This window comes from Neolamprologus multifasciatus, chromosome 20 (assembly GCF_963576455.1).
Source record: "Neolamprologus multifasciatus chromosome 20, fNeoMul1.2, whole genome shotgun sequence".
NCBI lineage: Eukaryota > Metazoa > Chordata > Actinopteri > Cichliformes > Cichlidae > Neolamprologus > Neolamprologus multifasciatus.
In genome coordinates, this window is record NC_140458.1 from 29,253,048 (window position 1) to 29,273,744 (window position 20,697).

Below are 20,697 nucleotides of genomic sequence, written 5' to 3' on the forward strand. Positions count from 1 at the left end.
GACAACGGTGCTCAGACATTAACAGCAAGCTCTTCACACATCGGCCAGTGCTCGTAAACAGTGCCAGTGGAGCATTAACATAACAATGGAAGGGGGGGGGGGGGGGGGGGAGTCTGTGGTGGGGTTGTCCTACACTCAGTCTGGGCCCGGCTGCTCTGGAAGTGGGGTTTCTAAATTCACACAGGATGATGACTGGCTTTAACCAGTTAAAATAGAAAATTACCTGAGTTGCTTTGTCAGTATTTCTGCTAAAATTTGGCTTAAGGTTAATAATTAAATGATTTACAGAAACAGCTTATTTAAACTGTGATGCAATTCTTGACAGTCAAAGATAATTATGGTGTGACTAAGGTAATTAAGATTTCCAGAAATGTTAAATGATTTATTTTTTTTTTAATGCTTAGGTGTAATAAGTAGCATGGATTACTTTATCAGTTACCCCTCTTTTTATATATATATATATATATATATATATATATATATATATATATATGCACCTTTTTATTTTTAATTTAACTAGCGTGCACAATGAAACTGAAAATAGTTTAAACATTCAGGCATCGTTTTTCTTCTTAATGGACCCGTGATTCTAGATCTCTTAAGCAGAATATTCAGCTGTTGACTTTCCTTTGCCCCGTGTGCGATTAACACACGATAATCCTACTATTTTGGCCGAGTCTTTTGAAATATTTCCATGCAGTTTTATGTATTGCATAATGATAACTACAATTATATTTAAAACTATATGTATATTAGCTCCAGGTCCGTCAGCAGAACATGTTTTTACCAAGTAGACACTGTTCCAAAACTGTCACGGTTATGTGGTCTGATTCGTCTGGCTCTGACATCATGAAGGGGTGGTGAGAATGGACAGGTACGGTTTCCTTTACCCAATCATTTTACCCAACACGTTTCTGAAGCGAAATTGACAGTTGCTCAGGCTAATTGGAACGCGAGTGTTTCCTGTTACACTTTCCAACCAATTAGAATGGCAGTTGGGCGGACCTCCGAGTAGGAACGTTCTCCGGCACCTCATCTCATTCTGCCCAGTTCGATCGGCAACGGGAGCGGAAAGAGGAAAGCAGAGAGCCCGAAGGCAGTAGCCCCCACCACCGCCGGCCCAGGTTACCATCTAGCACCGGGAACTATAGCAAAGAGCCGCCGCCGGCTGAAGCCATTACCAACAAGTAACAATGAGCAGCGAGGCCGAGACACAGCAACAACCGCCGCAGCCTGCTGCCGATGCGGAGAGCCCATCCAGCCCGGCAGCCGCAGCTTCCGCGGGGGATAAGAAGGTCATCGGTAAGACTGCTGGAGCTAGTTAAGCTAACTAGATAGCTAACGTGTTTTATGGCACAGGGGCAATGCGCAAAAGTGGTGGCTGGTAAGGTTGTCAGCTCGATCCACAGCTCAGTATACTGTAAACTAAAAAACGTTCGTTAGACACGGCCGTTGAGCCGCACAACGTTAGCACATGTTAAATTACACTGTTGCATTAACATTAGAGATATTTTTATTTTAGCCAACCCGACCCAGTATATTTTTTGGTCCCTTTGGCTAAAATTATTAAATTATTTCATGGGCTATTCTATTCAGTGTATTGGCTTTTACTAACGAGAAGCATTCTTAGAAAAGTTAAATTAATTTTCTTTTGGTGCCTAAAAAACGCTAAACGTTTACGTGCTGGTGATACAGAATTAAAGTATCGGTTGGAAGCTAGACAGCGCAAGCTTTTTATAGTTTTTATAGACCGCTGCTTATTCATTCTTTAATAGCTAACACTTTGGCCTTCATATTAAAATAATTTTAGAAGACATGTGAGTATTTTTTTTTTTAAATTAGGTATTTTAGACTTTTAATCCCTTCTGTTCATCGGCCTCCTCGCGTCTAACGTACGCCATAGAATGCTCTGGTACCGGTCGGCCGTCACGTAAACGAAGAGGTTTCTGCCCGTTATCAGATTCTGTGTGTATATGCCAACGTCGGTGCTCCTTTTAAGCAGGCAGGAAATGGAAAATGATGTGTTAAAGTGAACTTTAATGCCATATTTGTGGAACACCGAGATATCTAATGGCTTAACCGGTTACAAATTATATCGAAATCAAGCTAGCGTTAGCGACTTGCCATCCTTTGTTCGCACGAGTCTTGCTCCCCGGTGAAATATTAAGAAAAAATAATCTAAAACAGTCGCAACTATATTCAAGCTTTTCACTGTTACAATTAGCAGCGATTTATATTTGGATTTGATCGGAAAAGCACCATAGCACAACTGTCAATGGTCGACTATTTTCGGTGGAATTGATGAGGTCTCATTTGGGCCTAGTGATCGACCGACGGTTGCTCGCTTGCTTGCTAAGCTATATTAGCCTAGCCAGCTAGCTTGAGCTATTTACATGGCTAAAGAGGCCATCCAAAATGTCCGCCGTGTATTCCGCTGATTTCTTTCGCCATTTCCTTGGTTGTTAATTGAAACCAGTATAACCGTGGCATTTTTTTATTTTTTATTTTTTTTAACGTCCTAAGCATTTGGTCACAATAGAAGCTGTCCGATGTGTTATGTTCATTTCCGCCTGCTGGCAGTAATCCAAGCACATGGTTCAGACCATCTCAGCTACATAGCTATGCTAACAAGCCAGCTGGGCTCGCTAACATATCCGGGCGCGACTCTACCACGTGTGAACGCTCAGTAGTGCGTCTAAAATGGGGCAGTAGGTCTGCTGTAGTTAAAGGTCAATGTGTTTAGCTACAGCGGCCTGCTATGATGATATTGAAATCTTTGATTTGGGTAGCATTACAGTAGACGGGGGCATTAAAAATAGGGGCAATTCCAATAATTTACCCGAGAAGTAATCTAGTCGGTACTCGTTCGTGGTACTCGTTCATGGTTCTCATGATGGTGCTTACCTCACACCAAATGCAGCTGGCACAAGACACTTCTAAGCGCCAGGATCTATAATAAGAATGACAGTTGGGAGTTATATTTATCTTCCACATTAAATGTGTCACTTTCTCATGGTCTGTTCTTATTTTACACTTTGTCATTGTTAGAAGTCTTATTAAATACCAAGATGCATCTAAAATGATCAGTAATATATCATAATTTGTTTTCTTTACAGCAACAAAAGTCTTGGGTACAGTCAAATGGTTCAACGTCAGGAATGGATATGGGTTTATCAACAGGTAAGTTGACTCCACCCATCCCTTCTTTCTATAGGCCCTGATAACAACAGTGTATGTGTGTGTGAAATAACATTCCCAATCCTATTATGGCTATGATTTGCTTACAAAGCTGCCCAGATGAATTATCTACACGTCTCCAAACTCTGGTTGCATGCATCTGTTATCTGTTAATCCTTACACTCATTCGCTCTGCTTTTTGTGACTCAGTAAGATACTTCTAATGGTGTTCTGCTTTTTTTTTTTTTTTTTAAATTCACAGGAATGATACAAAAGAGGACGTTTTTGTACACCAGGTAAGCTTTGCAATGTTTTTTTTTCTTTTCACAATTTAAAACAAAATCAGATGATTATGATGATTAGAAACATTTCAAATGTGAACCATTATGATTTCAGACAGCCATCAAAAAGAACAACCCGAGAAAATATCTTCGCAGTGTTGGAGATGGAGAAACTGTGGAGTTTGATGTAGTCGAGGGAGAGAAGGTAAGCTGTTCTTTGGTTAGTAATTTGGTTTTGTTGTCTGGCAGCTTCTAAAGAAAACATCCCATGAATGTTCTCTAGTTTAAAAAGATAAATAAAAACATCTTACTGCGGACACAGGGAGCAGAGGCTGCAAATGTCACCGGCCCAGGAGGTGTTGCAGTCCAGGGAAGCAAGTATGCTGCTGACAGGAACCGCTATAGGCGGTACCCCCGAAGGAGGGGCCCTCCCCGTGGAGGAGACTATCCAGAGAACTACCAGAGTGATGGAGAGGGTGAGCAAGGCAGCGGAGGACGTGACAAAAGCAGAGAGGGTGGAGAGAATGCCCCTGAAGGAGACTCGCAGCAACAGCAGCGCAGACCCACGTACCCTGGCAGACGGCGCTACCCACCATACTTTGTACGTAGACGATACGGCCGCCGGCCCCCGTACACCAACGCACCACGCGGAGAGATGACTGAGGTATGCTGTCACAGGCTACTATCCTGAAACAGACACCCAGTTGTCCCTAAAGTCGGGACCGTAATATGATTATGTCATACTCGGCTCTTAACCCTCTCCTAACCCTCACGTGGTTGTGGCCAATAAATCTTGGTGTATCGGGGGCCTTGCCAGTATTTTACAAACTGGCTCTAATAGGGCCCCATGATTGTTACGGTGAACTACCTGGTAATGCTCATTCATCATTTCAATATTAACTCTTTAAGCTTACTAGTTTCATTAGTGGTGCATGTCACTACTGAACTATGGTTCAGAAGGCGTTTGACCAGTTTGATCCATTTGCTTTCAGGGAGGTGAGGGTGACGAGAGCCAGGGAGGTCAAGACCAGGGCAACAAACCAGCGAGGCAGAACTACTACAGAGGCTTCCGACCAAGGTTCAGACCAAGGTTTGCATGTTGGCTTCACTGATGTAGGCCTGCAACAATAGGCGAATAAACATTTGGGCTGTTTCCATCCTGGTCTTGTGTCCAGCAACTAAGATTTCTCTATTTAAATCTTTTACTAGTAGTAATCTCCACATGTTTGGATAGAGAAGCTCTCCTTTTGTTGCAGCCTATCCACAAATTGCAGCTTTTCAGCAGCAATTTGTTAGTCACTTGAATCCTGCATCTTGTTTTAGTAGATGTATTTTTCTGCATGGTATTTCTGCCTTGTAGTTGGTGCCCTTATTGTTTGCTTATAGCTTCTTCCTTTTTGTTTGTTAACTTTAGGGGTCCACCCCGTCCCAGACCGGTGCGGGACGTTGAGGAGGACAAGGAGAATCAGGGCGGTGAAGGTGGTCAGAATCAGCAGCCCCGCCAGCGCCGCTACCGCCGCAACTTCAATTACCGCCGCAGACGCCAACAGACTGGTGGCAAACCTGGCCAGGAAAACAAGGAGGCCAAGACAGGAGGTGACACATCGGCAGAGAAAACGTCCGCTCCCGAGGCCCAGCAGGGTGGGGCTGAGTAGGAAATAACCTGCCCACCGGCACCTACCATCTTTTACCATCGTCCGGGTGAGTCTGCTTTGACCATATTCATAATGTCGGATTTCACATGTGTTCATTAGATTCAGCATCTGGGACTGAAAGCAAAATAACTAGGCAGCATTACAGCAGTGTAAAGCTGAATAGCTTGTCCTATACACTTTTTGGCTCTGTAGTGGACAGTCCGAAAGCCTGAGGTAATCTAGTGGATTTGATTAAGCAAACAGTCTGGCACCACTGAGCTCTATCACTTTTGTCTCACTTTTGTCTTTTGTCTGAACAGCATCTCTGAATAGTGTCTCTGGTGATGCACATTTTTAGGCATTTCATTATACACCATGCAAAATGTCTAAATCCAAAAGGCTGGGAATGTTTAATAAAAACTTACAGTGGACTAATTGCTAATTTTCTTCTTTTACAGTTTTTTTGTCAACAAGAAGAAACATCAAATAAGATCTGAGCAATAAAGATTTGACTTGACGATCGTCACAAGCTTGCACCATGCATTTGACCAGATTACCACCGATGGCCTGCAGAATCTATGCAGACTTGTTTTTTTTCCATTATTTTTATGTGACAGCTACAAAAAGTTTTGGGGAAACAGCAAATGTTTTTCTAAATCTGTCCTAAGTTTTTACACCAAATGGTTTTTAAAGATAAAATGGAATTTGATATCTGGTCAGTTTGACATTTTTAAATAACTTTTTATGTATTCAAACATTTTAACAAAATGCAAGCTCAAATAAAAGTCCAGAACCCAGGAAAAATGTTTGGAGTGGTGGCTGTTTTTATTTCAAGTATACAGGATATGGAAAAAGACACAATCTAATCTTTCATTTACAGAGGACACAGTTTAAGGTTTTGTTTTTATTCCCCATTTCATATAAAGATGAGGGACGTAAGCAATGGTGTGGTTATCATCAACTATATTTACAGTGGTAAATGTTTAATCAGAACTTTGGTCACTTTTTCACAGCACAGTAATAAAACCCTTTAAAACATTTTAGACATTGACAGTGTAGTACCAGTATTTATCCGCAAATGTGTTCTACATCTAAAGATTATTTTACTGCAGCAAGTAAATTAAAATGCAGCTTAAAAACCAGCTAAACAGAAAATAGCTGGAGTAAGCTGTACAAGGTGACTAAAATGTACACTTGGCCAGGAAGTCTTTATGCTGCACATTCGTACAGGTGGACAAAAATCCCTACTGTTCAATTGTTCCTGAAAGAGATCGACAGTTTCAAATAATGTGTTTTGATAGCCTGATGGTAGAGAGAAATGGAAGGCACAAGGTAGAAATAGTAACTGAGACCAGAGAATAGCATTAATGATTGGTTATGGTTTTCTCTGTGCCCAGTCAATGTTTTTCAGTCTGTTGGTAATGGACTGCTTGACCACATCTACTATAATTGATAGTTTATGTTTAGTACGATTCATCAGCAGCGCAATGTCTCAGACGTTTGTCTCTTTGCGCAAACGCTTCATACGCTGTACGTTGCTCTCCATGGCGTCAGGGTTGGTGATCTCTGTGGCACAGCTATCAGGAAACCAGCCCCTCACTCCATCTCGCATTCTCTCCCCATAGCACCACCCTAGGAGAAGATCGCTGTTCAGGTCAACTTTAAAGCACCTTACATTTTATTTTGCGCTTTTAACCAAAAGAACAGCGACACTCTTGTGTTTGATGGTGTGAAATTTGCATTGTATTACAGATTGGAAAGAAGTTGAGGTCTCACCCTCTTGTTTTTGTAGGACAATGACAAGCTCGGCCGCTTTCAGGCCCAGTTCATCTGGCTCCTTTGGCATATAGGATTTGGTGGCCTCATACTGTGGCAGACCTGAAAAGCACAAGGCAGTGAAGTTCATAAAACTGTATGTTGAACGTCTTACTGTCCTACAAAGGAGTAGGAAGCTAACTTATATCCAACAGGGTGTAAAATTACACCAAAGTACATACCATAACTTCTTTAGAGTGGCACACCCTTTGATAACAAAACCAAATGTCAACAGCTATGCGTGCTATTAAACACTACACAAGCTGCAACCCCACCTCTAATAGTTTTGCTGTCGGTATGGTAAACGGGCTGGTTCTTCTGGAACTTTTCATTTTTAAAATACCATTTTAATGTCTGTATCTATTCTGATCTTATAGCAGCAAAGAGATTGGTCACGCCAGGTAATCTTTGAATGATTCGGCTACATCTGTGTCGACAGAAAAACCAAAATACTTTTACTATTTGATGCTTTTGAGTCTAAATGGTAGGAAGTTTGAATTACTGGAAGCTTTTCTTAAAAGTTCTTTATGGATCAAAGGAAATCTAACAAGCTCAACCGAAGAAGAAAGAAACACTGCAGCTGTGTAAATAAGACGGCAAAACTGAATGCAAATCATCTGTTTTCTGTGCTGCACTGTGCTGAGGGAGTTCATAACAAATGAATAACATCTCAAGAAAACAAACACTGTGATTAAACTTATAATTCTTTATAATAATACAAGCTTACCATCAGTATTATTGGAGCCAGCTGTCTCCTTGTTTTCTGTAAGAGCAACTATCCATCGTTCCCGGTCCACCCTTGGAGATAGAAAATAAAAAATAAAGCACAATTTAAAAAAAAAAGAAAAAAAAAAAAAGACTACAAACCAGTGTTTTCTACAGTGAAATTCATAACATGGGAGGATCTTAGGCTGCCATTAAGATTCATGGCAGTAGAGGGCGCCAGACACAAACTATTAAATGTGGTCTTCGAGGTGGTAAATGTAAATGTGATTTTGAATAAAGAACTACTATCAGTATTGAAAGAAAGCAATATTTTAGAATCACATTGTGATATAAAGCATTAGAAGTTGTTAGACCTCTGGGTACGTAAACTCTTCTTTGAGAGATATATAGCTGAGCTTAAGAGGAGTCTGAAAGTCACAGTACCTGGACTCAGCCAGTAGGGAGATTTGCTCTGCTCTCCCTTCACTGTTCTTGCTCATCAGTAGTCTAAAAGAAAGGTAGCTGGAGTTGTTCTTGGGAGACGTAGATGCCCTTTTCTCTCCATCCTCACCCATCTCCACCTCAATATTCTCTAAAGTAGCGTAATCCAACACCACAAAACTCTCCTCACTGGACAGACAATTGTGAGAAAACAAACAAAAAAACAAAAGAGAAAGTCCATCACATGGCAGTTTTAAGCTTATTGTGTTGTCTTGCCAAACTTGCTGTGAAACCTAGTTTATGCATGTGTCAATGTACCTAGATCCCAAGCAGCTAAAACTCCATCACTTGATTGATAATGGTCTCTCCTAGATATTATCACTTGAATGTGTCTAAAAGACTCCAGTGTTGTTCCTCTGAGCTGACATTGTTTGCTTTCTCCCTAACTCAAAACAGAAAGCTGTAGTCAGTCGAGCTGACACAATGAATGCAGGATCGAAGAATCTCAAGTATGCAAGCACCACATCCATACTCTCTCCTTGCTCTGTCCCTTTCCCTCCTCTCTTCTGTTTCTCATATACTGTCAGCAGCTGGATCTACTTAGTATCCACTACAGTCACAAGGAAATAGCAAACAACTGAATTAAACTGTTTGTGGGTTTAAGTGTTCTCTTCTCTTGCCCGCTTTAGCAGATGTCCAGGCAGGTTCTACTGTACTCTACCATTAATCTTTTAGGTGTCCACTACTTATGGTCCACCAGGAATCATCTTAAGATACATCATTTGAATATTTGTCATCAAAATCAATAAAAAAAAACCTCAATCATTACACTGGGAAAGCCTTAAACTAACTCTGACAGTCATCTTCATACTCAGCTTCAAAATTTCCCACTGTATCCAGATAATAGCATTTTAGGTGAATAAGATTGTTGGCACTCCATTCCCACTCACCTCTTCTTCTTGGTGACAATCAGTACATCGCTGAAGAGAAACAGGTAGTAGCTTCTGGTGCTGAAAGCCTTCCATATGTTGAACTCTTCAAGTGAGAGGCGCAACTCACCGCGCTTCTTCAGCCACCGCGATGATGACACCAGTGGGAATGCCTGTCAGCATCAACAGATTTATCATTCCAGGTTAGCAAAGTGGACTCAGAGGTTTTATATGAATTTTTAAATGACATTGTTATTTATTACTACAATCATTTATGATATTTTACTAATCAATATAACCATATGTACAGTGGGGCAAAAAAGTATTTAGTCAGCCACCGATTGTGCAAGTTCCCCCACTTAAAATGATGACAGAGGTCAGTAATTTGCACCAGAGGTACACTTCAACTGTGAGAGACAGAATGTGAAAAAAAAAATCCATGAATTCACATGGTAGGATTTGTAAAGAATTTATTCGTAAATCAGGGTGGAAAATAAGTATTTGGTCAATAACAAAAATACAACTCAATACTTTGTAACATAACCTTTGTTGGCAATAACAGAGGTCAAACGTTTACTATAGGTCTTTACCAGGTTTGCACACACAGTAGCTGGTATTTTGGCCCATTCCTCCATGCAGATCTTCTCAAGAGCAGTGATGTTTTGGGGCTGTCGCCGAGCAAAACGGACTTTCAACTCCCGCCACAGATTTTCTATGGGGTTGAGGTCTGGAGACTGGCTAGGCCACTCCAGGACTTTCAAATGCTTCTTACGGAGCCACTCCTTTGTTGCCCGGGCGGTGTGTTTTGGATCATTGTCATGTTGGAAGACCCAGCCTCGTTTCATCTTCAAAGTTCTCACTGATGGAAGGAGGTTTTGGCTCAAAATCTCACGATACTTGGCCCCTTTCATTCTGTCCTTAACACGGATCAGTCGTCCTGTCCCCTTGGCAGAAAAACAGCCCCATAGCATGATGTTTCCACCCCCATGCTTCACAGTAGGTATGGTGTTCTTGGGATGCAACGCAGTATTCTTCTTCCTCCAAACACGACGAGTTGAGTTTATACCAAAAAGTTCTACTTTGGTTTCATCTGACCACATGACATTCTCCCAATCCTCTGCTGTATCATCCATGTGCTCTCTGGCAAACTTCAGACGGGCCTGGACATGCACTGGCTTCAGCAGCGGAACACGTCTGGCACTGCGGGATTTGATTCCCTGCCATTGTAGTGTGTTACTGATGGTGACCTTTGTTACTTTGGTCCCAGCTCTCTGCAGGTCATTCACCAGGTCCCCCCGTGTGGTTCTGGGATCTTTGCTCACCGTTCTCATGATCATTTTGACCCCACGGGATGAGATCTTGCGTGGAGCCCCAGATCGAGGGAGATTATCAGTGGTCTTGTATGTCTTCCATTTTCTGATGATTGCTCCCACAGTTGATTTTTTCACACCAAGCTGCTTGCCTATTGTAGATTCACTCTTCCCAGTCTGGTGCAGGTCTACAATTCTTTTCCTGGTGTCCTTCGAAAGCTCTTTGGTCTTGGCCATGGCGGAGTTTGGAGTCTGACTGGTTGAGGCTGTGGACAGGTGTCTTTTATACAGATGATGAGGTCAAACAGGTGCCATTCATACAGGTAACGAGTGGGGGACAGAAAAGCTTCTTACAGAAGACGTTACAGGTCTGTGAGAGCCAGGGATTTTCCTTGTTTGAGGTGACCAAATACTTATTTTCCACCCTGATTTACGAATAAATTCTTTACAAATCCTACCATGTGAATTCATGGATTTTTTTTTCACATTCTGTCTCTCACAGTTGAAGTGTACCTCTGGTGCAAATTACTGACCTCTGTCATCATTTTAAGTGGGGGAACTTGCACAATCGGTGGCTGACTAAATACTTTTTTGCCCCACTGTATGTATCAGTGTATTCTTGACTGTGTGGAAGCATACCTTGATTTTACCAAAATCCATTTGTTTCTCGATGGTGTACATCTGCTCAGTTCGCTCCATCCGTCTAGCTCCATCATTGCAGCTAGTGACCAGCTGTTGGCATAATAATTTTAACAATAGCAGCATAAATGTCCCAGTCCGCTCTCAGATGATAACTGTGAAGCTGCAGAGTGCTTTACATGCATCCTAGCTGAGGTGTGCTCAGTACCTTATTGATGTACTCCAATGCCCAGATAGCAGCAAAGTACTGCGCTGTTCCTTGTGTAGTTTTCTGGCTGATTGTCTGAGGAGCAAACAAATACCAGTTACTCTCTTGTGTATTAGTTAACACTTAGTACATAAGAGCCCGACTGATATACTGGCAGGGCTGATATACTAGTATCACCATTTATAGTTCAATAATAATATAGTCAATAATTTAAATTTAAAAAATGTTAAAGGAAATGGATGGATAGACACAAAGACTTTGTAGAAACACCCTTCAAAAACGTTTGTCCACCAGAGGGCACTCTGCGGCTATCTTGCAACACTACAAAAACAATCAGCTGATCTGAGCAGAGCATAAACAAGTAATCCACAACTTGTTGAAATAGTAAACCAGGATTATTTTTAAACTGCATTGTCAGGCTTCTGTTTATGTTTCATGTGTCTGAAAGAAAAAAATATCGGCCGATGTATTGGATTTCTACCAAATCCTGTGTCGGTCGGGCTCTAATGAATGTATGATTCTGATTCACTAAAAGGGAAAATACACACAGAACCTGCTGACCATGAGCCCATATTTTTTTAAATGTCTATTTTAAGTTGCTTTGTATGTTCCACTCTAAAACAAAAAGAAAAAGAACTTTTACTCATATAGTAAAGCAAAGCTTAAACTGACATCCAGCAGTAGGGGCAGTCTGGTTACTCGCTGCATGGGAAGGATGAGAAAGGAGAGCATGGGGAGACCTCTGCATTCACTGTTCATTTCGATTTTCTTCAGGGTCTCCTTGAACGCACTGTTACTTGACCTAAGAGATGCAGAAAGACACGTTCAGCTCATTTAGCCATGTTACCGGAGAAACTCAATAGCTTGCTTGTTCTTCTACTCACAATAACTTCTGCAGGGTCCTCTGCTGAAAGGTCTCGTTGGAGCAGTAGCTAATGTACGGCTCAAAGTGTTTAGCAGCGTGGGTCTGAACAATGTCGCTAATGTCGATCACTGGGTTGTCAGAATGACGTTGTTCAAGGTCCTCAAAAAACCTGAGGGAGAGTTCAGTAACAATTTAAAAGATATGTTATTTCTCCCACCTCTGTAGGACATATACAGAGGGTGTTCAGGCTGAACTGACTGTGACCACTGAACAGTTTACATTTCTGATATGTAATACAAATCAATCAATGCACAGATGAAATTACTCTTCTGATTTTACAGTACTGTGCCAAAATCTTGAGTCAACCCCTACTTTCATATTTCTCTGACTCCAATGAGCCAAACTTCTTTTTTTAAGTGGCCTTGAGAAGTAGTTAAATAGTTAATGCACCCCCCCTCCCCCCCTCAACACTGACCAATGATTTATTCAAGCACAAAAAAAATCACCTAATTCAAGGGTAGTACCAGTGTTTTATCCACACATAACAGACTACTTAGAGAACCCATTTTAAACTGATTGGGCACTTTGTTACTAGGAGCCTGTTGCAAAAACACAAACTAAAACCCAGTTTTTACCATTTCTTTAGTTGAAGCAATGAAAAATACTGTGATGACACTGTTTGACAGAGATAAAAAATTTCCCCAACAGTGCAATTAGGGAAAAATTAGATTAGCTGTGATTGTCAAGCTATTAGCTTGATGGAATTATGAATACAAAAGAATGCCATCAGATTTTGATCCACCATGCAATACTATTTGGAAAGCATCTGATCAGCAACAACTTCATTTTTCAGCATGACAATGATCTCAAACACACTGCCAGTGGAGTAAAAGCACATCTAGACAGACAAACCCACAATGAAACACGGTCTTGGATTGGACAGATGGAGTGTGGGATCATTTTGACAGAGAACAGAGCAAAAGGCAGCCAACATACAATTAATAGCTTTAAATATCCTTCAAGAAGCCTGGCGAAATATTCCTGAACACTACTTAAAGAAATGAGAAGAAAAGAGTTCAGGTTATGTTGAAAAACTAAGGTGGCCATACTCAAGCTTTCCTTTCTAGCACATTAGAGTACAAACGGTTTTTGCCGTGTATAATATATTTCCATGTGTGCACATGTTTCAGGAAAGAACTGCACAAACGTCTAACTTTTCTAACAAAATAAGAAAGAAGTGGCTCAAGACTTTTGCACAGAACTATATATTAGTAAAAGGAAAAACTATGACTTTGACACAAGAGTCTAAAATCAAAAATGACCTTTAAGTTACATCAAAGTATTTGGGATATAACTTCTATCACTGATCACAGAAATAGTTTGTGACAATGTTAAGCAACTTTAGGAAGAAACATCTTTTGACCTTTGCCTCACCGGTTTCGAACAGATAAAAAACAAACATCAACATGAAAAATGACTTTTAGCCCCGCTCTTGAAAAGTGCATTTTAAACAAACAAAAAGGGATGAAAATGAAACCTGAAAACCGCCCAGCCAACAAACCAACTACAGGACACACACACACACACACACACAGAGGTACTGTAACTGAGACAGCAGCTTCCAATACACGTTCAGTAGTTTCACAGATACTGTTTTACGTGGAAACAGAAGAAGAGGCTCAAAGATGAAAGGGCATTTCTCTTTGTTAATAAAGTTGCTTGCATTACACACAGGCTGGTTTCAAACACATTATCATTATAAAGCCTGGGAATACCACTCTGAGCAGATAGGCAGCAGAACCAGTTTGACTAGCAAGTTTTAACATGTTTATGGGGCCTAGAGGACACTACAGAAATGCTAATGGCAAATGCTCTACCTGAATCAACCTTTTTCCTTACAAGTAATATGTTTCAGATGAATTCGACATCACTGCTTTCCCCAGAAAAAAATAAAATAAAAATGAAGGTCTTTTTGAAATTAGCAAAATACAGTAATGATGACTATGAGATCCTTAAGAGTCATGCGCTGACCTTTGACTAACGTCACGGATGACGGCAATATTGGAGAAGAGGTGGTGGTGCTCTGTGGCCGTCATTGTCTTCCTCAGTGTTTCGCTTTCCTTGAAGTTGCGTACCAGGATACCCAGGCTGTGCAGGTATGAATGCTCTGAGGTGATGATCTCAAAAATGGCCTATCAAGTGAAGACAACAAGTTACACAACCAAGTAAATCACTCTGCAACATGTACTTGCTGCTGTCAAGTTCTTTCACTTTAATTCACCGTGTTCCCTATTTCATGTGTGTGATGTAGTGAGTTCCTACATATCCCAGAATTCCTTTAGAGAGATAGGTTTTTGCTCCTTCTTTTCAGAGAGATAGCATCTTCTTACGGCATTCTGCTTTGTTAATTTTATCACTACATTACAACCAGCCAGAAAACCCAGTGTGCAGCATGTGACAACATTATAAAACATGAGCTTTTGTTGCTGTGCATTCTGGTTTATCAAGGCTGCTGTGGTTTTAAAAAAAAGGCGGTTCAAAGGAAGCAATGCCTAAATGCAGTTTTAGCATTGCAGATATTCATCTTAAAATTCACAGAACACTGAAGTGTAATGAATGCAAAACCAGCAGACGCTTCACCACTGCTTGATTAGTAGCAGTGTGTTTTCAGCTGTATAACAGAATAAACACTTTGTTTTACATTATCTTAGTTTACCACTAGTGTTGTGGTTAGAACCTTGGAGGAACGAAGAGGTGGGAACGACACACCTTCCAGGAATGACCAAAGGGCATGAGCTGAGCTAAATCTAACAAGTTCTGACTTGAAGCTTGAAATGTCAATAAGTAACAGTAACACTGCATGCTGGACTGAGTCAAGATCTCTGTTGCAAGAATCTCAAATCTTCATTACACTACAGTCTATCCTCAAGGAGTGCAGCATTTTTTATTAACCTCAGCAATCCTGAACTTCAATAAAATGCTTTCATAGTTCCTAAAACATGATTTGAACGACTGCAGGAAACTGGTTCACCATTTAAAGCAGACCTATGAGTTGACCAAAAGTACAAAGGAGCATGATAAGCACCTGTGTAGCCAGAGAATGATTACATTCACAGGGTGTGGCTTTATTCAGGGACTGTATTGCATACAGGGTGGACCTTTGCTATTGACACAACAGCTGACATCTCAGAGGGCTGGTGAGGGAAAAATCCACCCTGGGATAGTGTTACACTGCACAGATAGCATCAGTTTGTGATGTTTGTTGGCTTTTCAGAAGTTTCTGGAATGAAATATAACTGGATTTGTTGTTACATTAACTTCACCTGAACCCACCTTAGCGGGTTCCTAACCTGCTTACAGAGCCTTTAGACAAATTCTCTGAGAACAGGTTTCCATTCAGGAAATTAATTCAGGATGAACTTTTCCCCCCTAAACAAAAACTCTGTGTAAACTATTGGGCTAAATCAGAGTTTTCTTACAAAACCTTCAGTAATCATGTTGTGCTTGAATCCATTTAATCACCTTTTTTTTTTAAAAAAAAAAACAAAAAAAACAAAACAATTTCCTGTATGTCCCCAATTCTACTAAACTATAAAATATGATAATAATTAATGCATTAATAAACTGCGATCCAGTATTAAAAAAAACTATTAATAGTCACTGCATGTGTGGGGGTTTCTTATTCTGGTATCAGTTTTTATTGAAACCACAGGCTGTGGCTGCTTTTCTCTTTATCTGAGTGAACAGAAGCAGGATATCATCATATCATAGTTTTTTTTTTTTTTCATTCTGTCATCAAGAATATTCCTAAAACATTTTATATAGCGAAAAAAGTTGACATTCTTAATGTAAACATTTTGGCTGAAATGCTTTGAACTTGTCAAATGTTTTATGGTTGCATTTATGGTTTATCCTCGGAGTTTTAGTGGTGTGCGGTTTTCTGCAGCATGCTGAAGCACACCACAATCCTTCTCAGAAAAGGGGTCAGTAGTACTTGGAAGAGGAGGGAACCGGTAAATCCAGTGTTGCAGTGTCGTGGAGAGTAATGACTCACATGAAAATAACCAAATTGGTTTGTATTGTAATCATCGTGGACTTGTTTTCTTCATCGCCAGGCTTTGTGATCACCTGATCTGTACTGCTGTGACACAGAGGTTTACTGGTCTCTCTGGATTCATCCAACTGCACCATCCACCATCAGCTCATATCGTGGCTGTCTTTCACCCATACCTCTACTACAAAGACTGAGTTTGTGATGTGATCCTAAGGAGCAGCATCATCTTAAATTTAAGCTAATGATGATTGACCAAATTAGTTCATTAATCTTTACCACAAACTACTCAGTTCCACAGCCTGCAGTGCACATTTTATTCATTGCTAAAGAGATTTCATTACATGAACCAGATACCTTCAACAAGACAATATGCACCTACCCAGTGCGTGCCATATTAAACGAATAAACCTACTCATACAATTTTTACATTTCTTCTGGTCCTTAACCATGACCATAATCTGTCACCTTCCTCTGTGTCCTCTCTTGTTGACAACTTAATCTGAGATTTGTTACACAGTAAAGTTAACCTTACCAGGCCAACCTGACATAGTACGGTAAGCAGCTATGTAAGCACGCACACACTTACCTCCTGTCGCTTTCGCTCCTGAGGTGTGACCGAGTCCAGAATACCGGTGTCCTTCACCTTTAAAAGTGATATAAAAAAAATCAATAGTTTGAAACTAATATTTCTTTGAATAATTTTTTTGAGACCGTTATATAAAACATATTCAGTACAGTAAGAGCAAGCATTTATATCAGATAAGTTTAATTCAAATTGATTTGAAAAAAAAAAAACAATGGAAAAAAAACCCCAGAAGGCAGACAGTGCTCTCTGCTGAAGGAAGTGAGGACTGAAAATGATTTCTATACCAGCACGCTGCTTTACTGATAACTGAAGATTATTATAGACTGCTCTTAGCCTATACTTGATTCCCTCATTGCATTTGGACATGTACCAGCTGGCTCCAGGTGAGCTGGGTTGGTCGGTAGCTCTTTATCACAATGCCCTGATCATTTGCAGCAGGCTCTGCCACCACAGACTCGTCAAGGGACTCATCTTGGTTAGTGGACTGCAGCCCCCGCTCACGGATTTCCTGGTAGAGGCGCGGTGTAGCTGAGGACAACATCAACATCAAATTGAACTCAGAAAATTTTATAGTCATAGAGTCCTAAACGCACAGTTCTAAAAGTATCTACTATCATGATCAGCTTACGTGTGGATTTTGCTGTTTTTCACTCACAAATGCCACAAAAATGCCAAAGCTGGATTGTGACACCATATTAAGATGGATTATTTGAGAATGAAAACGAGGGAGGTGAGAATGCATCAGTTAGGTGGACAGCCGGTAGACAGAGAGTGTGTTAAATGTGCAGGTTATTGATCAAAGAGCAGGTTAAACATCGAATGATCCTCGAGGACTTAAAAAGAAGCAAACAAGCAAACAGAAGTGTTGTTTAGGCAGTTCTCAATCAGCTGCTTCAGTATCAGTTTTATAAACTGAGTTTTCTTCTCAATTCCACACAACTAGATCTGAGAGATGACTTTAAAAATCACATCTCAAAAAGGAGACGTCGCAGTGCCTGACGGTTCGGGACAACCTTCAAGGCCCAGCAAGTATTTAACATGCCGGGAGTGTTCAGGGAGAACGATTTCCGTTTCAGTCCCCTCCTTTCCAAGCTATGGCATGGAAATTATAGCTTTCTCTGCATGAGGTTTTCATGACTGAGCATACGATTAATTTGCAATCTAGTTTCAAAATGTCAAATGTAATTGGTATTTTCTGAGTATTTGTAGCCCTTTAACCCAATTAAGAGACGCAGACAACGCGGCGCACGGGTGGACATACCATCTTTGAATGATCCACGTTGTCTCTGGTTCCTCTTTCTCCCCAGGGTTCCCTAGAGACAAAACAGCAGTGCAGCCTGAAGTTACTGTGGAATAAATGTGTGTCACTGATGCTGATATTTTTTCCTTTCTTTCCTCATTCTGCCTTTAACAAACTTCCTGAACACTAGTCTAGTCGATTGTGGAAAAACACCATCATCTTTATTACTAAAGTTGAATGTTGCTGACACTATTGGGTATTCCCCCTGTCACCTATTAAAAGGACAAGACTGTATCAGCTCTGCTCATTTAAGAACTTTAGTAGCTACACCAGACTGAAACAGCTTGACAGACCCAGTCGAAGTGTATGTGTTTAAAGGTCACAACTACACAAAGAAAATGATGCTGCACATGCTCCAAGTAATTGGATAAGTTAAAGTATGATTAAATAGAAAGACTAGCTTGGATGCCTGTTTTTCTAAGCAATTCATAAGCTAATATCAAACTGTGACATGCATACACATTCTCATCTAATTTACAATATATTTGTGGCAGATGGGCAGAGTAGAGCACTATCCTTAGACCCCCTGGCCTCAACTTATGTACCTTACGTCCATGGGTGCGAATTGGGGAAGGACTGGGTGCTCTGCCCTCTCTAACAGGTTTCAGTTCAGTTGCAGTTGCTTGTTCTGTCGCCAAGCTTTCAAAATTCAAGCTAATTATTGCCGCTCTGTATGACTGGTTCCGGCGGTTCCTCCTAATACCAAAACCTTCTCCATCACTGTCGTAATCATCCCAGGACACATCCGAGCGACGGCTTTGGTTCGCACTGCTGGAGTTCTCCAGTCCTACCGGGAATGTCACCACGGTGGTGTGGTGTCGGTTTTTAGGCCGGCTGGACACTGCTAACTTCTTGGGGATCATTTGCTCCTTGCCAACCTTCAGCGCAGCAGGACTTTTTGTGGTCAGAACCACCTGCTGAGGCACCGCAAGCCTGTCCACTTTATCATCATCCACATCCTCCGCTTGCTCCTTGGGTGTGGATGCTTCAGGCTGGGGTGTTGCAGAGCCTGGCAAAGGGCACTCATCACCCGACTCGTATATATGGAGTTCTGTGGCGAACTGATTCTCCACGATCTGAGGGACCTGGCAGTCCTCTGACTGGCTCTGAGACATGGCGTCCTCCTGTCCTAATGTTGGCTGGTCTGGGCTCTTCAGCAACTACAACAATGGACAAAGTACAGAATTGAAAGGAGTTATAATGTATAAAGCAGGACCTTAAATAGAAACAAGGCAACAGTCTGGCCCTAAATAATCTCCAGTGACCCACCTTGTGATCCAGTTCCGCTCTCACACAAGCACTCAGAGTTTTGATACCCTTCAAACTCATATGAAGGGACTTAACCCATGAGTCACCACTTACTCCTACGCTGGACTGTAAATCTGTACGCCGCAGTAACCACAAGAAAAGAAACTTTTTAATAAGCTGGCTACTCCTGTCCTGTTCTGTGAACAGTCCAGCGCACACCCATAAGCCCGTTATAATACATGCGTACTTCTTATAAACACATCTCTATTATAAATAAGCCTGGCGAAAGTCTTTAAGTGGCATTCCTACCAGCCAGTGAGAAATCAGCTCTGCATGTGGGTTTCAAATATAAAATCCCTCTGCTGTAAATCCACTTTAAGTGTTTTGTTTTTTTTCCGAGCATTTCGCCTTACTCGCAAATTGATTTCCAATAACTTCGCTGCCTGTAAGACGGATTAGGGTGGGAGAGGGAAAAAATGTCTGCCTCGCATTCCCACAGTTCAAAACAGCGAGATGACACGCAGTGCAAGCAACACCGAGACTGGGAGAGGTCCAACAAACTGCCTTACCTGAGTGTGCAGAGCTTCTGACAGCAGCCTCGTTTACACGCTGACAGCACGGGTCAGTCCGCCGGTGCTTCCGGAGCTGCTGTCCGACGCGCAGAAAGAGTGCAGCTTTTATTGAGCTGCAGCTGTACTCCTCCGCCGCTTTCTGTCACATTCTCCGTCTTTACTCGCCCACTTCCTCCTGTGTTTGCAGGCGCCCATTAAAGCGAACCCTTTACGTCACTACAGGTGAGCTTTCAATCAATCATTAATAAGCGACCGTTTCGATGAAAGCAGGACACAGCTCGCGAGACAGCTTCTCACGGATAAGCAGCCTTATATTTAGCCATTCATATTTAACACCTGCCCCTGTGATGCTGGATTATCCTATTTACCAGTCTCGTCTCGGTCATACAAACCTTGACTTTGAAAAAAAAAAGTATTTATATATATTATTATAGAGCATCAAGTAGAATTTTGACATTTGAGTGGCTGAAATCCGTTTGCGCATACATAAAGACAAAGTGTTCCCTTTTGCTTAAACTTGTAATGACAAAAATATTTTTTTCTGATTTTTGTTTACCTGATTGGTAACACATAGCTACATAGCTCGTTGTTCCCCTCTAGTGACCAATAAGAGGCATGACACTGTGTTCATCAAGCATAAATCCAGATTTTCACAAGCTTAACCAAAAATGAGTCATTAATAAGTAATACATTTGTTTTTTTAATGATTATTATTAGATTTCAGTCATTTTTGTGTGGCTGTTTTTTGTACAAATAATTTTAAAATCATCAAAAAAAACAACTCTTGTTTAAGCCGTGTTTGAACTTGCAATTTCCATTTTCCTTGTAGATTAAAAATATCACCAGCAAATATCTCCAGCAAAAGTCACCAAAGCTGAGCCAGCCAATCTTAGACTCATGTTGCTCAGAAAGTAGAGCATAATCTGAAGGCCG

At 41.1% G+C, this 20,697-nt stretch overlaps 2 protein-coding genes across 6 annotated transcripts; one reads left to right on the plus strand and one right to left on the minus strand.

Moving 5' to 3' along the window:
* The first annotated feature begins 1,030 nt into the window (after nt 1–1,030).
* Nucleotides 1,031–5,896, plus strand: ybx1 (Y box binding protein 1). Of its 4 annotated transcripts, none has more exons than XM_085145457.1 (8): nt 1,031–1,302; nt 3,117–3,180; nt 3,440–3,473; nt 3,574–3,663; nt 3,781–4,122; nt 4,451–4,548; nt 4,873–5,159; nt 5,551–5,896. In XM_085145457.1, the coding sequence occupies exons 1-7, from the start codon at nt 1,194–1,196 to the stop codon at nt 5,111–5,113; spliced, it is 978 nt and encodes a 325-aa protein (XP_085001583.1). In that variant the 5' UTR covers nt 1,031–1,193; the 3' UTR covers nt 5,114–5,159; nt 5,551–5,896. The 4 variants fall into 4 exon arrangements, with proteins under 4 accessions (XP_085001583.1, XP_085001584.1, XP_085001585.1 ...); XM_085145458.1 differs by having other exon boundaries at nt 1,032–1,302; nt 4,451–4,536; XM_085145459.1 differs by having other exon boundaries at nt 1,032–1,302; nt 3,781–4,059.
* On the minus strand, nt 5,796–20,145 carry arhgef16 (Rho guanine nucleotide exchange factor (GEF) 16). Of its 2 annotated transcripts, XM_085145452.1 has the most exons (16): nt 19,762–20,145; nt 19,214–19,326; nt 18,490–19,104; nt 17,906–17,957; nt 17,015–17,172; nt 16,645–16,701; nt 14,036–14,196; nt 12,024–12,173; nt 11,812–11,941; nt 11,140–11,214; nt 10,932–11,024; nt 9,004–9,155; nt 8,057–8,242; nt 7,635–7,705; nt 6,869–6,970; nt 5,796–6,724 (listed from the first exon to the last, which is right to left on the minus strand). In XM_085145452.1, the coding sequence occupies exons 2-16, from the start codon at nt 19,271–19,273 to the stop codon at nt 6,585–6,587; spliced, it is 2,202 nt and encodes a 733-aa protein (XP_085001578.1). In that variant the 5' UTR covers nt 19,274–19,326; nt 19,762–20,145; the 3' UTR covers nt 5,796–6,584. The 2 variants fall into 2 exon arrangements, with proteins under 2 accessions (XP_085001578.1, XP_085001579.1); XM_085145453.1 differs by lacking the exon at nt 19,214–19,326 and having other exon boundaries at nt 19,762–20,139.
* Nucleotides 20,146–20,697: the final 552 nt, after the last annotated feature.